The 21,562-nt window shown below is 49.5% G+C and overlaps 1 protein-coding gene across 2 annotated transcripts; it reads right to left on the bottom strand.

Annotated features, from left to right (window-relative positions):
* Positions 1-213: 213 nt before the first annotated feature.
* Positions 214-20,764, bottom strand: Il17ra (interleukin 17 receptor A). 2 transcript variants are annotated; one of them, XM_006505618.1, is made up of 13 exons: positions 20,479-20,764; positions 11,829-11,853; positions 10,873-11,019; positions 10,079-10,191; positions 9,529-9,655; positions 8,669-8,716; positions 8,326-8,489; positions 6,972-7,055; positions 6,465-6,549; positions 5,770-5,781; positions 5,463-5,564; positions 3,901-3,942; positions 214-2,962 (listed from the first exon to the last, which is right to left on the bottom strand). In XM_006505618.1, exons 1-13 carry the CDS (start codon positions 20,614-20,616, stop codon positions 1,461-1,463), a joined length of 2,589 nt encoding a protein of 862 aa, XP_006505681.1. In that variant the 5' UTR covers positions 20,617-20,764; the 3' UTR covers positions 214-1,460. The 2 variants fall into 2 exon arrangements, with proteins under 2 accessions (XP_006505681.1, NP_032385.1); NM_008359.2 differs by having other exon boundaries at positions 218-2,962; positions 5,463-5,570; positions 20,479-20,748.
* Positions 20,765-21,562: the final 798 nt, after the last annotated feature.

Below are 21,562 nucleotides of genomic sequence, written 5' to 3'. Positions count from 1 at the left end.
ACTGGTGTCTAGATCCAAGGGCCCTTGCTGCCTGAATTTCTGAAGAAATAGAGCTGGGAAAGGCTGATGGGTGGGAGGGGCTTTCTCTTTCTCACTTGGCTGCTGCAGGGTTGAATACAGGCCACACAGTGAGACTTGGAACCTCAGGGCTTGCTAATGCTAGGCAAGACGTGTCTGACCTATGGTAAGAGGTGATTCAATAACAACTATGAGTTCTTACCAATACAGCAACTTTATTAAGTCTTCATTACTGCACACACATATGCACACACACAATCACTGAATTCGTGCTTCCCACAGCATTTCATGGTCCTTTTCTCACCTAAGTCTAGGAAGACCTGTGCATTCTCTAGAACCTACGCCACAAGGCTGCTGTCTGCCCCATGAGGGCGCCCTGGAGCTACTTTAAACAACCTCTCTTACTGTAGTTATACAGTGACATACTTTCCTCTGACCTTGAGGGCCTCCCGAGTTCTCCTGTTATGCCACGCCCCCATGCCCACTACCCTCACATCTTTCTCAACTCCCTCACTGTACCCCGAGGTAGAGCTCTCCAGGGATCTGGTGGCTGCAGCCCATGAAGAATCACATGCCGCAGCCCTCCCACGGACTGGCAGCCAGCACTTGAGAGAGCACAGGATTTCACACGCCTCTTCCTGCTTCTCAAGTTTTACATCACCCATTTCTATACCAGCTCTTTCTAAAGAACTGATCTGAGAAGACTTCTGGGTATATTTGGCATGAAGTTTCCTCCCCCGTAGGGCAACAGATCCACTCATGAGAGGAGTCCCCAGCTGCTCCCACCCTAGCCCCACAGAGCTCTCTCCACCCTGAGCTCTGGCTCCTTCCTAATACTCAATCCACAGGCCACTCCCCTCTTGCCCAGACGCCACCCGCAGGCTCTCTCGGGTTCTTCTGCAGCCAGGGCAGCAGCCCTCTATTCATCCTGGCTAATTTTACATCCTTACCGAATTTTAAGCTTCTTAGTGGCTAAGGCTGTGTCATGTAACTTGTTTTTGAATTCCAAATGTCTGATGAATAGTAGGTACAGAATAAATATTCAAGGAATGAGCAACACACTTGGCTATGAGCTCTGGGAACGGGCTGTGGATTCTTGTGCAATGATGACCAGATGCTCATGTCGGGTTATCAGGGAAAGGGGTGTGTTTAGGGATCAGTACCAAGATGTCTGCATTGATTTCTCTGAGGTCTTGCTATGTTTTCACACTGGCCCTGAACACCTGGCTTCAGGAGATCATCAAGTCTCAGTTCCCAAGTGCTGGGACTTCAGGTATACAACACTATGTCAGATTCAGATGTTCACATTTCTAAGCCGGGCACTACACACACACACACACACACACACACACACACACGCACACACACACACACACACACACACACACGCACGCACACACAGAGTACAATATACACCCTCTTAAGTAGCAGGCTCAGGAGGCCTAGGAGGGATTCTGCTCTTCTGGGGTGGGTCTCCGTGGCTCCAAGCTGTTCCAGCCAGGGTTCTTCTCGAGCTCCCAGAAGAAAAGCTGCCTCTGGAGCTTCCTCAGGCTCCGTAGTTCCTCAGGAGAGAGAGACTCAACGGGCTCACCCAGTTCTAGCTCTTCCTCCTCCGTGAGCCACTCGGGGGGCTGCGGGGAGCTCCTGGAGATGTAGCCCTGGTCCGACTGCACCGACTGCCGCTGCTCCTCCTCAGAGGGTGTGCAGCCCTCGAGGACCACCTCTGGCCTCGGCCAGCTCTCCAGGGGCTGTCCACTCAGGCTCTGCTGCAGCACCGAGAGCATTAGGCTTTCTAGCTGCTCTCTTGCATCGCCTTGGAGGTGGTCAGGTGACATCATTGGGGTGCTACAGAGTGGCAAGTCATCTGAGTCCACGGGGAGGCAAAGGATGCTGTTCCTCTGGACCCCCAGCAGCGGGCAAGCCTCGCTGTCCTCTGTCATGGGCAGCTGGGCAGCTGCTCCACTGCCGTCTGGGAGATGGAGAGGCTCCACCACATGAGCTGCAGGGACCTGCTCTGCTGGCAGCACCATGCTTTGGAGGGTGTGAGCCACTAGCTCTCTCTGTGGCCATAGCTGAGGGTCCAGCTTTGCCATTCTACTTTCTTCCTCACTGACACAGACATCTACCACAAGGCAGCCGTCAGATGGGAGTTCCCGCACCAGGGGCTGCTGTTTGACAATTCCTCCCCCTGGTGGCAGCAGTGGGTCTTCAAACACTTCTTCATCCAGGGAGGGAAGATCTTGGCCATCAGCTAAGCAGAGGTTCTCACGCTCGAACCAGTCGGGGCACTGGGTTTGCCACTCCTGGAACCTAAGCACAGCCTCCTTGAGCTGCCGGCCACTAGGGCTCTGCAGGTAATTGTCCCCTGTGAGCTCTCTGACATGGTGCATCCGGCCGGGTTCAAACATCTCCAGGTCCTGGATCCGGAAGTAAACCTCCTCAAATCTGTCCATGAGTGGGTACCTGGAGGTGATGTTGAAGAGGTCGGGGACATCCCTCTCACTACAGATGCCACTGAAGTAGCAAACAACGTAGGTGCCGAAGCAGGCTGGCCTCTTGAAGTCTGGCAGGATCATGTTCATGGCTGCAGTGAAAAGGTCCCCAGCAGGCTTCCAGTGGTCACACCGTAGCTGGACAGCAGGCTCAGCCCAACCCAAGATAGCTTTCCACTTTGCTTGGGTGCCTCGGGAACACAGGATGATGATTTTGGAGTTGCTCTCCACCATCTCCTGCTTCTGTCGGCTCACCCAGGTCATGACCCCCACCTCAGAGATAACCTGCTCTTCCAGGAGGTCAAGGGCTACTTCAGTGCCACAGGCAGTGATCAGGAACTGGGCGAACTTTAGGACCACCTCCACATAGAGGGGGTGGTCGGCCGAGTAGACGATCCAGACCTTCCTGGGCCTCAGGGGTGGGGGAGTCAGGTCTGCTACGGGCAAGATGCCTGGAAGAGACAAAGAAACGTGTGCTGATCCTCATGCCAAGGACTGGACCTGGGCATTGCTCTCTAGAGTAGCGGTTCTTAACCCTTCGGGGGTTGAACGGCCCTTTCACAGGATTGTATATCAGATAGCCTGCATATCAGATATTTATGTCATGAATTACAGTAGCAGAGTTATAATTATGAAGTAACAACAAACATAATTTTATGGTTGGGGTCACCACAATATGAGGAACTGTATTAAAGGGTCACAGCATTAGGAAGGTTGAGGACCACGGCTCCAGAGTCAGCCTGTGAACTACCTGCACTGAAGGCAGAGTCTGACTTTCTACCTTCGGCAAACAGCCTTCTGGTAGACCAGATGCTGCTATGTTGCCTTGTGATATATGAGGAAGCAGTGTGGGCCCTGTGTGAGCAGGAACCAGTCTCCCTCCCTCCTCGCTGCCTCCAGTCTCCTCCACATAGCGCCAGCTGGTCTTTGGCTGATATTTTCATCATTTTAAATGAAAAAGGGGTAGAAAGCCAGACATAGTGGTGCACCCCTTTAATCCCAGCACTCGGGAGGCAGAGGCAGGAGTTCTCTATGCCTGATCTACATAGAAAGTTGCAGGCCAGCCAAGGCTGCATAGTGGGACCTCATAAATCAAAATAAATCAGAAGAATTAAAGGTACAATGCCCATGGAAGAGAAACGCCCATTCAGGAAGGGTTTTCCCTGAAAAATGTTCACCTTCTCTTCTTTGTCTAAGCAATTAAATTAAGAAGGATGTTTGGAGCATCCCAAAGCCCTCTCTGTATGAGGTGGAGACTTGTGTCCTACGTAAGGATAGGGCCTTCTGAAAGGACTCAGGAGTTTGACCAGAGACACAACAGATCTATCTACCCCAGGAACCCAGCAGGCTTCAGAAAGCAGGCAGACCCCACAGAGCATGCGCTACTGACCATTGATTTTGGAGTCATCACCATGTTTCTCTTGATCGGCGCCTGCAAGGAAAAGAAATCTATGGAGCGGCTTATTCCAAAGAGAAACAACAACTGAAGGGCTCACAGATGTCTGATGGACGGCTGCTTAATGATACAGGTGGACAAGGGGAGCAACACCAGCCAGTGACCACTAGACATTTCTGGGCCTCTGCAGAGAACAGGTCTTGTGGCTGTGTAGGTGTGAGCCCTGGGTCAGCTGCTCCAGTAAGCTAGGTGAACAGGGACTGATGCCTCTGACACCCCATTGTTTCTGAGGAGTGGGGCTATGGAGGGACATTCTCAAGGTTATGTGCGAAGTGCTGGGCCCTTCAGTCAGCTAGGGTCTGGATTCTTCTGTGGCTTCTCCAGGCTGGGAGCCACAGACCTGAGCTGGGGTGGACTCCCTGGCCCCTTTCTGCAGTCCTGCCACTCAAGCCTCTATGAGCAGACTCCACTGGAGGGAAGGGCAGTCCATGCAGGAAGCAGACATCTTACAACACTTCCTGACAGCAGCAGCCCCCATGGTCCTTTCGACATTTCCTCCTCCTGGTGTCCTTGAAGTAAAGAAAGGGAACTAGACTCTTAAGTAATTGCTCTCCTTGGATGACAGTGACCGGGAGGGAAACCAGGGCCTTGGGCATATTGGGCAAGGGCTCTACCCCTGAGTTACATCTCAGTTCCTAAAGAAGTGATTTAGACTCTTAATTTCAGTCCCTGTTCTTTGGGCCTTTGCTCAGGATTGTCAAAGATACTCCAATGACTAGTGAGTGAGTTTTCTCCTTTTCTCTTCCCTGTGGTGGGGACACTCGAGGAAGCCGTAGAAAATGTAATAGCAGCTGGACACACTTCGACATCACACGGAATGTCATGTGACCCTTCCCAGAATCTGTGGACCCCACAATTCAAGATAAACCATGATATGGATGAACATCAGCAAGTGTGGAGGCAGGTTTCCCAGAGGACCAAAGATCCATTCTAGCACAGGACAGGGTCAGCCTAGGCAACACACCTTCTCCCTGTTAAAACTCAGCCAGGGCAGGAGTAGACAGGGAATGAGCAGGGTTACTCTAGACTCGTGGAGGTCCGAGTGTCCTCTTTTACAGAAGAGGAAATGGAATCTAAGATTAGGTCTCCTGTGACTACAAAGCTGGTGGAGAGTGAGGGTCTTCCCTTGTGAGTTCAGGGTCTGCTCCTTTCAGCCACACCCTGCTGTCCCTCAGATTCCTCTCTGACCTCAGAGGCAAAGGCTGGGGACTTGGGGATGAAGTTGTGTAGGCTGCTGTTTGACTGATCATGGCTGATGCAGGGAAATTCCACACTAGGTCCTTCCAACCTGCTGACTTTAGAAATACTAACTTTTACAAAATTTCACTGTAGTGGACAGCCTTGAGCAAATGCCATGCGCCTGGCTCTGAGGAAAGACCCCTCATTCATCACCCCCTTCAATCCTCACCACAGCCTTATGGTGCCTGTATCATGATGACTGCCACTTTGCCAGAGAGAAGCCTGAGGGAACGGGGAAGCAACGGCGTAGTCCTTACCAGAAAGCCTCCAGGTCATACAGATGATCAGCACGATGACAGATCCCACCAGCAGAATGGCGATGAGTGTGATGAGGCCATACACCCACAGGGGAATGTAGTCTGCAACTAACAGAGCACAGTGAGTCTGGGCAGGGGCCCCACACCCCCAGCCCAGGCCCTGTCAGCTATGGCTTGTACCAGGCTACACTGATGATGTCACCCTCTGGCTAGCTGTGGATGCAGTATGCCTTCTGGGATGGCCCAGGGATCAGCTGGGACCTCATGTGGTCCCTTGGGAATGACCTTGACTGAAGAAAGGACTTACCTGGCTTGGGAACTGTAATAGAACAAAAGGAAACAGGGACAGGGTTAGTCTTAATGATGAGCAATCATCTAAGCCAGTCACAAATGCCCAGCAATGGCCTTAACCTATCAGAGATGCCCACTGATGACCTCCACCCATTAGATAGGGATGACAACCTTAACTCTGCAGACAGGCATAGCTACACTTGGTGTAGCCTTCTCCATGGAGCCTCTTCCCAAGGGGCCAGGGCTCCGTCCACCACAGTGTCACACTGGCCCCTGTCTGATCTGCATGTGGCAGAAGCAGAGAGCCAGGGACATGTGGCTGCCAACCTCTACAAATCCCTATAAGCTCAAGTAAGAACCTGGGGTTATGGCTTTGGTATGTGAATATGGGCAAATTAATATCTGCACCTCAATTTTTCTCATATTAGAACTTGGCATGTTAAAGTGCTTCCATGGTACATAGTCCTAACTCTCCGAGAATAGCTATCTAATTTTTTGGCCAAGGAAACAGTTGATAAGAAAGGTTAAGTCCTCTGCCTTCGGGTGCAGAGCTAGTGAAAGGCACTGAGGAGGGAACCCGGGGTTGTCATCTGCACTCCACCATAGGTACCAGCAGCTCTAAGCTAACCCCCCTCTCCCCACAGTCAGAACTCCTCTCCAGTGGACAGTGCCTTACCCCACACACACCAAGAACCACTCTTTCTCTCCTACCTGTGGTATTTGAGATTACTGGGCAGGGCACAGTCACAGCGTGTCTCAAACAGTCATTTAGGCAGCTGCTGAAGAAGGGCTGGACCTGGGGGAGCAGAAAGGTGAAGAAGATGCCAACCCATACCCTCATGGCAAAAGAAGCAATCTGTGAGCGAGAGACCCTGCTTGGCCAGGCTCAGATCTCCACACCACTGTTGAACAGCATATGGGGGTGTGCACCTACATCCAGCTGCTGGCAAGCCAAGGTAGCCTCCTCAGGCCAGCCTGAGAAATACAGTAAGACTCAACCCGTCTTCCCTACTTAGTTTTCAATAAGGTCTCCTACCCATACCAAAGGGTAAAGCCCCTACCAGGCTGGGAGGACCAGCAGGAGAAAGGCAGAATGGTGCTGCGAGCAGAGGCTCCTAGCAGGAGTGGCTGGAGCTCCCCAATGCCTGCCTTGTTTCTGTTCCCTCTGAAGGAAGGAAGGCCACCTGCCCATGCTCTCCCACCGCTCTCCCGACTCACCTGCACGTGGTGATGGCAGCACCAGTGAAACTTGCTTAGAGTGAATGTGACATTAGCTCGCTGATGGAATTCTTCTTGCCTGGGCTGGAGAGAGGGGTGGAAGAAGCTAGCTGAGTAAGACCCTGGTGGTGTCTGCTGGGAAAGTGGCCCTCTGTGGACCAGTGCCTCCCTTATAACTGCCAGAGGGAGAAATGGTTTCCTGATGTCTAGTCCAGAAAAGTTAATATTTCAGCAGAGTGACTAGCCTGACGTGAACTTATATGCATATTTAGTAATGGGCAGTCCTCTCTTTGCTCTGGCTGCTGGGGCCTAGGGCTCCAACCTATGTATATACAGCAGGGATATAGGGTGCACAGCACTCTCTCTGCTCTCACCTGGCCTCATCTATTCCTTAAATAAATGCCTTCACTTATTTTTAAAATTCAAAATAAAATTCAATAAACACAGCCAAATAAAGAGAGACCAGGCAAGACTGTGGAGATGTAGAGACCATGGACTGAATGGGGTGAGGAGAATGTGGGTGGGACAGTGAAGGGGGAATACTAACTGAGGAGTCAGTAATAGATGAGATGACCTCAAAACAGAGAACTATCAAGAAAACATAGAAAGTAACAAAACATAGCTGCGCTCTGGTGGGGCGCGCACACAGCTCTCAGGAGGCAGAGGCAGATGGATCCCTTTGAGTTAGAGGCCAGCCTGTTTTACAGAGGGAGTTCTATGAGAGCCAGGACTACACAGAGAAACTCTGCCTCCAAAAACAAAGTACCTGAGCTTGCCACTGAAGGATTCTTGCCACTTAACCCTCCCACTACTCCAGTATTTAGTTCCCTTAACCTCAAGTTTACGATGCAATTTGCCCAAGGCCTTCAAAGGTATAAGCAGACTTTAAGTTTAATTTATGTTATTTAAGGACTGCAAAACTTTACCTTGCATCTACTGAATGCAAATCAACTGAGTTTATTAAACCAAGTTCCCACTAAATTGATGGGATAAAATAAAATTTTAGTTAACAACTACGTATCTTACGACCAGCTTAAATCTGCTTCTCCCTCCTGGCTCTGCAGAGACTTTGATTCTGCCTCTTCCGTTCTGCAGTTCAATATGAGCTTCACTTCGAGATTTAGACTTCTGTATTTAGATTTATAGTCTGACGATTCCTCAGCCATGTTACCTATGTTCATAAACTACTCTTCTCACCAGCGCGCTCTACCTCCTGAGAGGAAAGAGAGCTACCAAGTGTGCCTGAGTCCAGGCTGGGCTCTAGCAACAGGATTAGCTAGGACCAGTATGGAGGAAGGTGAAGGATTTGAGAGGTATTTTAATCTATGTCTGAAAGGGTATGAAATACAAGTACCGCAAATATTTGTTTAACGACATCAAAGCAGCTGTGGTTCTCTGAGTCGGAGAAACTTTCCAGCAGGACCTGGTAGGGGGTGGATTCATTCCACAGGGTGAAGTCCACTCGCAGATGCTGTGTGTCCAAGGTCTCCACAGTGATGTTGGGATCCCAAAGGCTGCCTGCCAAGGGCGCACAGTGCAGGTTGGAAGTGAGGGGAGGTACGTGTGCCTACGTGGGCATGTGTGTATGGGCCAGTACACAATTGTACACATACCCAACTTTACTAAGTGCAAGTTAAAGTTACTGAGTGCGAGTTACAGTAGTGCCCAGGTCAAGGTCTCCTAGGTCAGCCAGTTACCTGAGCTCACGCATGAGGTAGTCATCTTCATCTTGCTGTCCTCACAGTCTGCCGACCCCAATAAGAGAGAAATTGGTAAGTCTCTGCCTTTAGGAAATTTGTTCGTACAGATTTTGGTGCTTTTGTTTTGGTTTTTGAGACAGGGTCACTCTACATAGCCCTGGCTGTCCTGGAGCTCACTATAGACCAGGCTGTCCTCAAACTCACAAGGATTCACCTGCTTCTGCCTCCTAAACGCTGGGATTAAAGGTGTGAGCCATCACACCCAGCCTGTTCTTACAGACTTTTTACACAGTAGGGGAGGGGGGCAGAGCAAGACTGTTATGCATCTGGGGAGGCTGTTCCAAGACACACCTTCACAGCCTGTTCCAGGGCTAGCTACCTGCCCCTGGCCAGAGATCCCATCAAATTGGGGCAACCTGGCTGGCAGTGACAGCCTCTTCTTTTAGGAGTCCCTCCTGACTCAAGCATATTCCTCCTGAGTTCAGAGCTTGCTTCATGTAACCAGAGATTCCTGGTTTACTCCAGTTTTCTCCCATATATATATTTTCTTTTATTCTTGTTTTCTTTTCCTTTTTTCTGTAAAACTGTGGATCAAACCCAGACAAGCACCTTGCCACTGAGCACTTGAGATGGAAGCTACTTTTCTGCACAGATGGAGAGAATCTTCTTGCCAACACACTCTGGGGTCTCTCCATACAACAGAGGACAAATAGCCTTCGAGACATAAAGGCCTCGGCTGGAGGCACAGCAGCCCCTGGGTCTGCAGCCACTGTGAAGCAGAGTTAGCCTCTGCTGTTTGAGCCCCTGCTGCTTCACCCAGAGCCCAGTACCAAGTGGCTGCTTGGAAGGGCACTTACCAGGCACAAAGATGATCTTGGATTTGTGGTTTGGGTCCCCATCAGGGATGGGCTTCGGCAGGTGGTGAACAGTCACTTCATACTCCTGGCCAGGATCTACCACAAAGTGGCTGAAGGAAAACCGCCACTGAGGAAGAGAGGCAATGGGATGGTCATACAACGCCCTCCGCCACTGTGTACCAAGTCCCAATGTCACACCTCTATCAGCCAACAAGCAGACAAACAAAAGGACAACCACAGAGTCCTACATTAGAGGCACACTATCTTTGTCCTTTCTGTCTGTTTAAAAATTCTACCAGTAGATGGCCATGCCATTCACATATGCGTGCACGCACGCACACACGCACGTACGCACACACTCTCGAGAATGAACCAGCCTCATTGAGAGCTTTGGTCAAGTGGGAGGAATAATAGGAAGCAGGTGTGCCGGGCTCTGCCCCTCACTATGGCTCACATCTTGAACTCACCCTTTCAGTTAGGTGTGCCTTTGGGACAAGAAGCCTGTACTGGTGTCACTTAGGAACACAGTGCAGTGAGGCTGTCATCTTACCCGCTTACGGTGATGCTGCAGCATGGACAGAAACTGGAACTTGACACACAGCCGCTCATTGGTGTTCAGCTGCAGGACGGACAGCTCTGCACCCTCGAGGTACAGGATGCTGGCTGCAGGCCAGGAAGGAAAGGGGACACAGATGCAGACCAACCCCCTGCCAGGGTGTGTCTCTTCCCCATCTGCCCTGTTACCTAACTCCCCACTTCCCCCCTCCTAGGCCTTGCAGAAAGTACCTCCTAGTGGGACAAGAGACAGTCTATAGCAGGAAGCAGCAAAGATTCTGCAACCATGTGGTCAGAGCCCTGGCCACAGGGCAAAGTGCTAACAGCAGCTACGCTCACCCTCCCAGTGGGAGGCTGCTGGAGTCATCGAGAGCACCAGCTAGGGACCCACAGAGAGCACCTGCTGTTGCCCCTTCACAGATCTGGGGCTGGCTGTGTTCAGAAATTCTGCAGCTAATCACCCCTAAGGAGGTCCGGAATGTGTTTTGAAAAGTTCTGGCTCCTAAGCTAAGAGAAAATCAGAGAGAAAACCGCTATCATTTTTTCTACCAAATATTTGGAATTATTTGTAAAATTAACCACTTGCCTTTTTCTTCCTGTGTAATAAAAAGTTGATGCAAGGGAAGGCCTTTCATAAAGACAGTGTGAACAGAAGACACTCTGTGGGCACACATCTAACACTGGAAAAGTTCTCCTTGGATAAACAATGGAGCCTTCCAGTACCAAACAGAAGCAGCAGTGGTCTCCTCCCAAGGGCAAACCCAGGCGCTGGCAGATGTGGCCACTCACCATCTGTCTGCAGGGTCCACTCAACATGCAACACAGGGACTAATTCTCCGTGCTGGGTAGAGGAAACACTAAGATTGATATAGATGTTTTTTGGGGAAGACGGGGTCAGGTTTTTGGGGTGGATCCAGCTGTCATCCAGACAAGTACCTGTTGAGGAGAACAACTATCAGACCTGCAGTCAAGACCCTAAGATCTGCTTAGAGGGTCCAGAGACCTGCTATGAGTTTCAACTTGGTTCAAGGGCTGCAGCTGTTCTCAACCTTCCAGCTGTGGCCGTGGCAATCTCTCAGCCAGCCTGCTCTTTTCTAATGCTGGTCTGGGATGCTCCCAGAGCTCTGCGGACAAAGAACCAAGGAATGTTTGGGGAGAAGGGTTTTGAAAAGAGGCAGCCATTGGAAATGGGGGCACAGGAGGGAGGGGCGCAGTGAGAGCTTCCGCCTTTTTATTTGTCACGGCTCCTAATTAGCACTGACATTTGAAGTATGTGCCTCAGCCTTAAAACAAAGGCAGGGGCTGGGATTGTGGCTCAGAGGTGAGAGCTTGTCTGCTCAGACTGAGAGAATGGGTTCTATATCCAGCATAGGGAAAATCTTCCCAGAGACAAAAGCCAAACAGGCAAACAAACAAATAAACCACCACCAACAACAACAAAAACCCCAAGCCAAGCCAGCACCACTGATGCTGTGACAAGCTGAAAGGGACAGGCATAGTTAGATGCACTAGGGTACCACCCCTGGCAACATCCAAAACCCAGATGGCAGAGGGGGAATGACTGCATTTTGCATAATGAATGAAGGTTTTCCTCATGGAGCACAGATGCCTATAACGAAGATGGCCCAGCTGACGGTGGCAACCCCCATCCAGAGCTCAGCCCACAGGAGGCTGCCCTGTGAAGTCAGTGGGAGGCCCTCACTGTATTAACTGAGGCAATAAGTGAAACAAAAAAGAGGACTTACTATTCTTGACTCTGCAGCTCAGCCCCTGTGGGAAGAAAGGAAGTGTTGATTACCGATGAGAAGGGCCAGGCTCCCAGTGGCCCCGCTGCCTGGCAGGCCCCTGAGAGCGGTTCACACAGTCCCTGTCTCCCTCCCAGCTCACTTTTGGGAGCTGCTCTGCTGCCAAGTAGTCAAAAGTCTTCTGCACTTTTGTTCCTCTTTGTCCAGCAGAGGAGGTGAGTGGTGGGCAGACAGCAAACAGAACTGGAGGCGTTTTATCTTTGGGAGAGGGCGCATCTTTGGGGGACAGAATATCCTAGACTTGGCTGACCTTGAATTCACAGAGAACAGCTTGTCTCCACTACCCTGATTGCCGGAACTAAAGGCATGAGCTGCCAAGCAAAGCTAGACTTGGAGGCTTTCTGAATAACTGTTATGGGCTGGGAATTGAAACAATAAAAAGAAATAATAATAAAAACAAAAACAAACTACAAAACAGAGAGGGTGTCTGGAAAAGAAGGTCTTAAAATTCCAAGGTTTCTAATTTTCCTCAGAGGTGAAGCATCAAATTTATAAACTTGTTAGGAAAAGTTTAAATAACTGTTCTGCCCCCCCACACACACACCATATACCACACACACACCACAACACCACACATATGCGCCACACACACACACACACACACACACACACACACACACACAGAGCCCTGGTTGAATCACCACCTTACTCAAAGCCTCAATTTCTTCAACATAAAATCAGAGTAGTTGGGCTAGAAAGATGGCCCAGTGGTTAAGAGCACTGACTGCTCTTCTGAAGGTCCTGAGCTCAAATCCCAGCAACCACATAGAGGCCCACAACCATCTGTAATGAGATTTGACACCCTCTTCTGGTGTGTCTGAAGACAGTGATATAGATATAAAAATAAATAAATCTTTAGGCCGGAGAGAGCAGAGCCGACCAGAGCAAGTGGGGTCAACCAGAGCGAGCAGAGGTCCTGAATTCAAATTCCCAGCAACCACATGATAGCTCACAACCATCAGTACAGCTAACAGTGTACTCATACATACATAAAATAAATAAATCTTTTTTAAAAAATCAGAATACTCTAACACCAACTTCACACTATTGCTGGAAATTAAACTAACCACAGGAGTAAAGACGCAGGGCAGGAAGTGGATATGGGAGATGATGAAACAGACCTTCACTTCTCACTTCTGCTTCACAAACACTGTAAACACTGGGCTGGTGTTCTCAGACTGGCCATCAGTTTAGGAAATGCCACAGAACTCTGACTTAGTCATGAAACCCTGACTCATTATGCATAGTTCACTGGCAACACTGCCAATCTCTGTCACAAGTGATAGGGGACATCCTCTAGAGCTGGAATCTGGGACTCTAAGGAGTGACTGTCACTGCTGGCAAGATAGCAAGGAAGCTCTGGAATTCAAGTTCTGTGACTTCCAGGCCTGAACTACCCAGATTGGCCCACACCATCCCATGAAGCTGATGTGCAGCAGAGGCAAGGCCTGGATGACGGGTGCACAGTACCGCACTGTGTCTAGGATGGACACTGATTGACAGCTGTCTCTCCAGAGGGAGCAGAGTGCAGGACTCGGCGATGTGATGCCTCAGGGTTCATTCATAAAATAGGCCACAGGATGATATCATGCCAGGATCCATTCTGAGCCTACTATTTCATCTGTGTCCTTCCTACCTGTTTGGGGCACCAGTTCACATGCTCTTGGGGTCCAGACTTCACGTACGTCTCCCAGTTCTTTGTGACTAACTGTCCTTCACTGCCCTGGGCTAACATCACAGCCTGCCAAATGGTCCTTGCAGGTGTAAAACAAGACCTATCTCGATGTCTCTGCTCGTTCCCACAGACACACAGCATACCATGTTCTGAGATTAAGTCCTACAAGCCTGCTCCTCTCTTCCCATCCAGCACTCCTGTGAACTGGGACACAGGACAGAAACTGCTCCTGGGACTGGGACTCTTACAGAAACAACAGCAGCTATACTGCATTTGGGGGACTCCCTCTTTCTTACCCATCAGAAGCTACTTAAAATCCAGGGCAAGATGCTACCTATCCTGACAAGAGGAGGAAGTGGGAGGGGTTTGGAAACACTTGGCTGACTAGCTTGCTACAACTGACAGAAATAGCTTGATACTTCAAGCCCTACAGTTTCAGTCTTGCTTGTTAATAGTTGGATGTGTGATCATCTGTGAAGGGGAGAGGGGAGTAACTACCAGAAAAATGTTTATCAAAGTGCATCTCTTGCCTCACTAGAGACAACAGCTGCCTTGCTGTAACAACAGGAAGCTGAAAATCAAACCATGATACAAATGTAATGGGAAAGCAGAGATCTGGAGCAAGTGATGTTTCCTCTATTACCCGGGGTGAGTAAAAAGGCACACTGCGAAAACATAGGTGTCAAAAGAAACAAACAAGTCCATTATAAGTGCCTGCCTTTGGGGAGCAGGCTTGAGTGTGACTTAGGGAGCTGTTTTAAATATCCCAGTACAATTTTAAAAAAGGAATCCCTACATTACTTAATAAAAACGAATTTAAAGAGCTGGAGAGATGGCTCAGCAGTTAAGAGCACTGTCTGCTCTACCAGAGGTCCTGAGTTCAACTCCCAGCTACCACATGTTGGCTCACAACCATCTATATTGGGATGTGATGCCCTCTTCTGGTTTGCAGGCGTACAAGCAGGTAGAGCACTCATATATGTAAAATTAATTAATAAATCTTTGAGGGGCAGCAACCACATGGTGGCTGAAAACCATCTGTAATGGGATTCAATGCCCTCTCCTGGTGTGTCTGAAGACAGCGACAGTGCACCCATATACATTAAGTAAATAAATATTTAAAAAAATCTTTGAGGGGCAACATTTAGGATGTAAATAAATAAAATTTAAAAATGAATTTAAAGATGAAAGTTTATGATATTAATCTAAACAAAAGATTTAAAAATGAGATAAGCGCCGAGCTTGGTGGCGCACGCCTTTAATCCCAGCACTAGGGAGGCAGAGGCAGGCGGATTTCTGAGTTTGAGGCCAGCCTGGTCTACAAAGTGAGTACCAGGACAGCCAGGGCTACACAGAGAAACCCTGTCTCGAAAAACCAAAAAAAAAAAAAAAAAAAAAGAGGTGAGCAAATGAGAATATTATTTGGGGAAGAGACATATGCTTCTTTAAAATTAAAAAATATATATTCTATGTGCCTGGTGTTTTGCCTGCATGTGTATCTGTGTACCATTTGCATGCCAGAAGAAGTTAGAAATGGAAGCAGGATCCCTTGAAGTTGGAATTATAAGTAGTTGTGAGCCACGATATGGTGGCTGGGAATTGAACGCTGGTCCTCTGGAAGACCAGACAGTATCCTTAACCACTGAGCCATCTATTCCACCTCTATTTATTTTTATTTATAATTTAATTTCAATATAGAATTTGCACTGATGTTGAGGTATGCACATGTACTTGTGTGCAGGTGTGTGGGAGCCGGAGGTTGAGGTCAAGGCGCCTCCCCTGTAGTTTCTCTACCTTGTCTTGTTCTGAGACAGGGTCTTTCTCTACCTTATTCTTTTGAGACAAGGCCTCTCAGTGAATTTGGAACTCAGTGTTCTAAGATGGCCAGTGAGCCCTCAGGATCCACTTGTTTCTGTCCTCTGACACTGGGGTTATAGGCACAGCTGCTACACCTGGCTTGTGGTCGGTAGAAATCTGAACACAGGCTTTCATGCTTGCTTAGCAAGAGCTTACCCACTAAGTCTCTCAGTCCCTACAACTTTTTTTTTTCATTTTTATTTATTGTGTGTGTGATGCACACAGGCACACATACAGAGAGGCCGGGAGATAACTTTCAGGAGTTGGTTCTTTCCTTTCACTTTGTTGGTCCCAGGGATTGAACTCAGGTTGTGAGGTATGGTGGCCAGCACCTTTACCCAGTGAACCACCAACAGCCCCTGTAAATCTTCTTAATATAAAATGCATTTGGTATCATCGTTGGACACTACTAATATAGATCTTGTTCTGCCCGTGATTTGCTCCCCAGCTGTCTCCTTAATCCTTTCAGAAGCCCTATTCCTGGGACTAAGGGGTAAGTCACTAGGAAATGTTTAAGGACATGTACGACCTAGGTTCAATCCCAACAGCATAAATGCACGCATGCTCGCCCTGTACGGCCCCAGGCACCAACACCAACCAACCACTCCTTCCCCCAAACAGAAGGACACTCATACTCTATGAAGGATACTCATTCTTTATACAGCCCTGCTGTACACTCGCTCTGTAGACCACGCTGGCCTCAAACTCAGGGACTGAGTCCTGGGGTTGAAGGTGAGTACAAAATATGCTCTTTAAAACAAAAACCTCAGTGTCTCTCTAGTGGCCCTCTGTTCAAGGCCAGCCTGGTCTACAAGAGAGAAACCCTCTTAAAAAACAAAACCAAACCAACCAACCTACCAACCAAGCAATCAAACAAGACGAATACCATTGAATGGCATTGTTAGCCATCTTGGAGAAATCACAGAATATTCAGAATGATGAAGAGATTATGACAGCAGCTAATACTGAACTGCGCTTTTTATCATTATTTTAAGCATATACTTTAAAAGTTCACTGTAAACTGTAATGCTGGCAGCAGTCTTACATAATCTGCTTACCACGTCTTTGGCTACATCAAGAGGCTGCGCTGATGGTACCCTCCAGGTCTATGCACGTATGTGTACTCTGTGAAGTTCACACCAGGATTAGATCACCTACCAAGACACATCTCAGAACATGTCTCCCTGTTACGGAGAGTAGCCAGGTGGCTCCAGGTTGAAGAGCTACAGTGAGCCTGCTTTGCTCCAGAACCATGGCCAGCACTGCTACCCTGCCTCCAGTAAAGGGATGTTTACAACACACAGACTTCTCCTCTGTACTCAGAGCAGGATGATTAAAAGAAGAAGTGTTTAGCTCTGGGCATTGAGCATGCATTGCCAACTGCCTGATACAGGCTGGCAGAGCACCCAGTGTACGCAGCCTGAGGCCTTCACAGACAGAGCCATGAGGAGGCCCCTCCCTACACCCTTCAAGGTGAGGACACAGGACTTAGGAACAGGGGATGGGGAGGCTTGCCTAGGTCCAGGTCTTCTCTGACTGAACACCAGGCTTTGGTTTGCTCGTTGGTAATTGATGCTAAAGTCCACCAGGGGAGCACCCGCAGAACACAACTTTTTAACTTAGGGAAGAGTAGAAGGGCTGAGCACAGCTTCCGGCGACCACAAGACACAGGGGCGATGCCAAACAGTCATTCTACCACAAGTCAAAACCACAAGCACTCAGGAAAACGAACTGGCAATGGTAACAGATATCCTGTCTGTGAGCAGTGTGAGCATTCACGCTGGTGAACTCCCGGGTGCTGCTTACAGGGCTTCTTCCTCAAGAATGGCAGTAAATGGGGAACTAAGAGGCCTACCTAGGCAGGCCAACAAAAAAACATTCCGGGAACTACAATCACTTCTGGTGTCTTCAGGGTTGGTTTCTGTGGGGACATTACAGTCATCCAGGTTTTGAGGTGCGAATTCCAGCCAACCCAAACATGTGCAATGTCCTCAGTTTACCACTGCTTGGAAAACAGAGGGCCCTTCCATCTTCTTCTAGTTTTTGTACTTTATGCCACACACACTCACCAAGTCCCGAGTGCTTGCAGCAGGGACCAAGGAACACAGCAGGTAAGCTGAAGCCTCCTTCCTTCCAGTCACAGGAGGGAGTCACTGACTTCTAAGTCAGTTTTCAAGTGAAAGTGGCCCGTTCCCTTTGAGCTGTCTCATCCAGTCCTCTCATGATGGAAATAAAGCATACTTTGTCCACTAAAACGGTGTGTGTGCGCATGTGTGTGTGTTTAGTGTGTTAATATGTGTTATGTGTTTGTGTATATATATGGTGTGTATGAGTATGTGTGTATGGTGTGTATATTTGTGTGTGAGTGTGTGATGTGTGTCTATATGTATGAATGATGTGTGTTTGTGTGTATATGTATATGGTGTGAGTGTGTTTTTGTATGTGAGTGTATATGTGTGTATGTGTATGGTATATGTGTGGTGTGTATATGTGTGTATGAGTGTGTTTGTGTATATATATATATATATATATATATATATATGGTATATGAGTGTGTATGTATGTATGTATGTGTGAGTGTGTATGGTGTATGTGGTGTGTATGGTATATGTGGTACATATGGTGTAAATGGTGTGTATGGTGTATGTGGTGTGTGTGTGTGTGTGAGAGTGAGTGTGTATGGTGTATGTGATATCTGTGCGTGTGTGTGTGTGTGTGTGTGTGTGTACGTGTGTGTATGTGTGTGTGTGAGTATAGATGGTGTATGTGTGTATGTGGGGGTGGGGGGGCAGTGTTTCTCCTCTGTGCAGTTCTGGGAATGGAACTCAGAGACCACTGAGCCACACCCACAGCTCTAGCGTCTTTTAAAAAGGACTTCAAAGCCAACAGAAATGGAAGCCGTCGGCCTGTGGAGCCCAGTTGTCTGTGAGGCAATAGAGGAGAAGACAGAAGGGAGGCTGCAGAGAAATGTAGCCGCCAGCAGCTTCCCAAGTAAAGGAGGCTGGAAAGATGAAAGGCTCAGCAGTGAAGAGCACTTGTCCTACAGAGAGACCCAGCACCCATATGGTGGCTCACAACCTCCTGTAATTCTAGTTCCAGAAGATCCATGTCCTCTTAATTCCATGAACACCAGGCATACATGTGGCGCACTTACATATATGAAGGCAAAACACACATAAAACAAACAAACAAGCAAAAAAGCCCAAAAAACCAAAAACCAAAATCTAAGTTAAAAATAAAAACTGTGACTGGGTCATGGTACTTGGGAGGCAGAGGCAGGTGGAGTTTGAGGCCAGCCTAGTCTAGAGTGAGATCCAGGACAGCCAGGGCCACACAGAGAAACCCTGTCTGGAAAACAAAACAAAAACAAACAAACAAAAACTCAAAATAAATAAATAAAAACTAAAACTAAACTAAAACTCAACTCAAAATAAATAAATAAAAACTAAAAAAACTAAGACCCCCAAGATTTATGGCAGGGACTGTAGCTGAGGGTCTGGGTGAACTTCCACAGACCTCACAGCCTAAAATTTTGGCTCAGCTCCCACCCATCTCTCTCTGCTGTTCCACAGATGCCCCCATCTTCCACTTGACCCTGCTTGTTTCAGGTACCGTTCCACCAGTGAGATTTTTGAACGCTTTAAGCGAAATGTTTCTGAGGCTCCTGGTTTGGAACAGAACTGCTCAAATGTCTTTTCAGTGAGAAACAGCCCAGCTGGGGGTCATTTTCTCCTCCCTGGATTCTGCACACACCGATTGTGCAAAGCACTCTTGCAAGACGTTCCTACATCCAAGACAACTTCATCCTGGACACTGCAGTCCCAGGAATCATCTTTCTCTACTTTCAGTTTACTTGTATCGTGAGGCCCTTGGCAAAGGACTAGCCAGACACAAACAGCAATCCTCTATGTTTTGACACTTTGGCCCTGTCTGAAGATGTCACTCTGACTTTCCCAGTACGGGGAGCACTATGACATTTCCCAGCAGCCCTCAGACTTTTTTAAAAAACACAGTTTTTCCAGTAAAAATAGTCACCCTCTCCCCACCCTCTTTTGGTAAATCTACAAAATTAGATAAGAACTATCCTTTTGTTTCATATCCTCCGACTCAGCGACTGGACACAGTTCCTGGGGTCAGCTGTGGAAGTGGAGGGGAAGGGGCTGGAAAAACCAGTGGAGGAAGAGAAGGCTTGAAGGGAGACAGGGAGGAAAGTTTATGCGTGGAACAGACACTAGGTTTTGCACAGGTTCGCTGTTTTTTTGTTATGCTTTGTTTTGACAGTAAGTAAGGTTCAACCGCCAGGGGTGTGTCAGTTTCCTAAGAGCGCAGCGGGGCGTGGGGGTGGGGTGGTCCTCCCTGGCAGTAACAAACTGGCAGACTTCCACACATGTTAACTCAATTTTGGCAGGCTCGGTTCTGGGACACACGTGGTGGTGAAAAAAAGATGGGATGGACGGCATCTTTCAACCCACATCCTGTTTGATTCCCCTGGGCACTGGGCTCGCCCGCACTACCCAACCTGTGGGGACCCCCGAGGCCAGGCTGGGGCACCTGAGCATGGGAGAGCTGGAGGATTGACTGCTCAGGAAGCAAGGAGTTAGGGGCCAGTCCAGATTATTTCAGCTCCTGCCAAGGTTAGGTCCATGTCCATCCCGAGCTGCCAGCCTCTGGTGCCTCCATCTTCCAATTCCGAGGCCCAGACGGAATTGTCACCCCGCCTCGCGCTACCAGTGACTCCGCCGCCCGCGTAGTTTCCCTAGAACTCCCCCTCACCGCGACTCCACTCCCGGAGTCGCTGCCAGCGCGCCTCCACGCTGCGCCCATGCCCGGGACCGTCCTCCGAGCCCCTAGGGCGGACTTTCAGCCTCCCCGGGCCCGCCAGAGCCTGGGCCGTCCGCCCCTTCGCACTCGCGACGGCTCTCAGCACCTTTGACAGCCCTCCGCACTCCCGACGGCCCTCCCGACGCCCGCCCCTCTGACACCTCTTCACCACCCTCCGCCGTCCTCTCCACCACCCCCGACGGCCCGGGCATCCCCGCTCCGCCCGGCTTCTCTCACCTCCTGCGCGCAGACCGGAGCCGGGAAGTCGAGGAGGCGCGGGGAGGCGCGGCCCGGGGCCAGAACGTTCAGCAGCAGAAGCAGCCATCCCAGCGCGGGCCCGGGGACGACCCGTGGCCAGCAGCGCCGAATCGCCATAGCCCTCGGCCCGGTCGCGGAGCGCTCGCAGCTGGCTCCGCGCGACAGCGAGGGCCCGCGATGGCTTTCCCGGCCGAGGACTGGCGCTCGTCGGCTTCACACGGCCTCCTCTGTCCCGCTTCCGGCTCCCCCGAGGGCGGGCCGCTCGGGGCGGGGCTTGGGTGGGGGCTGTCCTTCCTCTGGCCCCGCCTCCGCCTTGGCCCAGGTGTGCTCCTGGCCTCTTTGGCTCTCCTTGGATGTTGCTCAGCTAAGTAAGATAGGAGCCCAGGAACCCGTTTTAAGGAGCCGAGCCCCGCTGTCAACTTGCTGTGGAGCTATGACTGTCCTCGCCATCGTACCCTCCCGGTTTACACTGATCTGTTTCATCATTTTAGTCTAATTTCCGACTCGGGACTCCAAGGAGTTTGTTTGCTCAATCTCCCTTTCAGTTTTTATGGAGAAACAAGCCCATCGCATCGTCGTAATGCTTATTTCTCGTTTTTGTTTTTTTTGTTTTTTCTACAAAGTTCTAGTTTTTGATGGCCAGATCATGTAGCTTAAGTCTCATATAGCAAGTCCATGAAACTATATTTTTTCCCTTTCAGCGTTGAATCATACATTTGCACACTCAAAAACAAAACAAAACAAAACAAAACAAAAACCCAACAAAACAAAACAAAACCCTGGACAGTGAATTAGTCACCTCATGGCTGGACTAAAGCAAACACGGCATTCTGTAACAGAGATGTGTGTGTGTGGGGGGGGGGGGGTAGCATTGCTAAGTATGAAGGGTTAAAAGTGGATCAGAGGAGGGAAACGGAGACAGCCTGTGTAGACAGCCAGCTCTTTCAAGGAGCCTCACTGTGGCCTCGCCGAGTGCAGTTTGGCTGGGTAAGGTACACAGCATAGGAAGGTTTGAGGCCAGGCTGAGGGCAGAGGCGTGGAAGGATGGGGGACTGAGCAGTAC

The sequence above is a fragment of the Mus musculus genome, chromosome 6, assembly GCF_000001635.26.
Source record: "Mus musculus strain C57BL/6J chromosome 6, GRCm38.p6 C57BL/6J".
NCBI lineage: Eukaryota > Metazoa > Chordata > Mammalia > Rodentia > Muridae > Mus > Mus musculus.
Note: the sequence above shows the minus strand (reverse complement) of the source record. Positions and strands in the feature narration are given on the sequence as shown.

Bases quoted from the DNA above. Each gene is read 5' to 3' on its own strand.
- Il17ra (NM_008359.2), bottom strand. From the start codon at position 20,616: ATGGCGATTCGGCGCTGCTGGCCACGGGTCGTCCCCGGGCCCGCGCTG. The intron at 9,656-10,078 runs GTAAGATGACAG...TCTCTTCCTCAG, and splicing joins TGCAGCATCACCGTAAGCGG to TGGCGGTTTTCCTTCAGCCA. The intron at 8,490-8,668 runs GTAACTGGCTGA...CGCCCTTGGCAG, and splicing joins TACCTCATGCGTGAGCTCAG to GCAGCCTTTGGGATCCCAAC.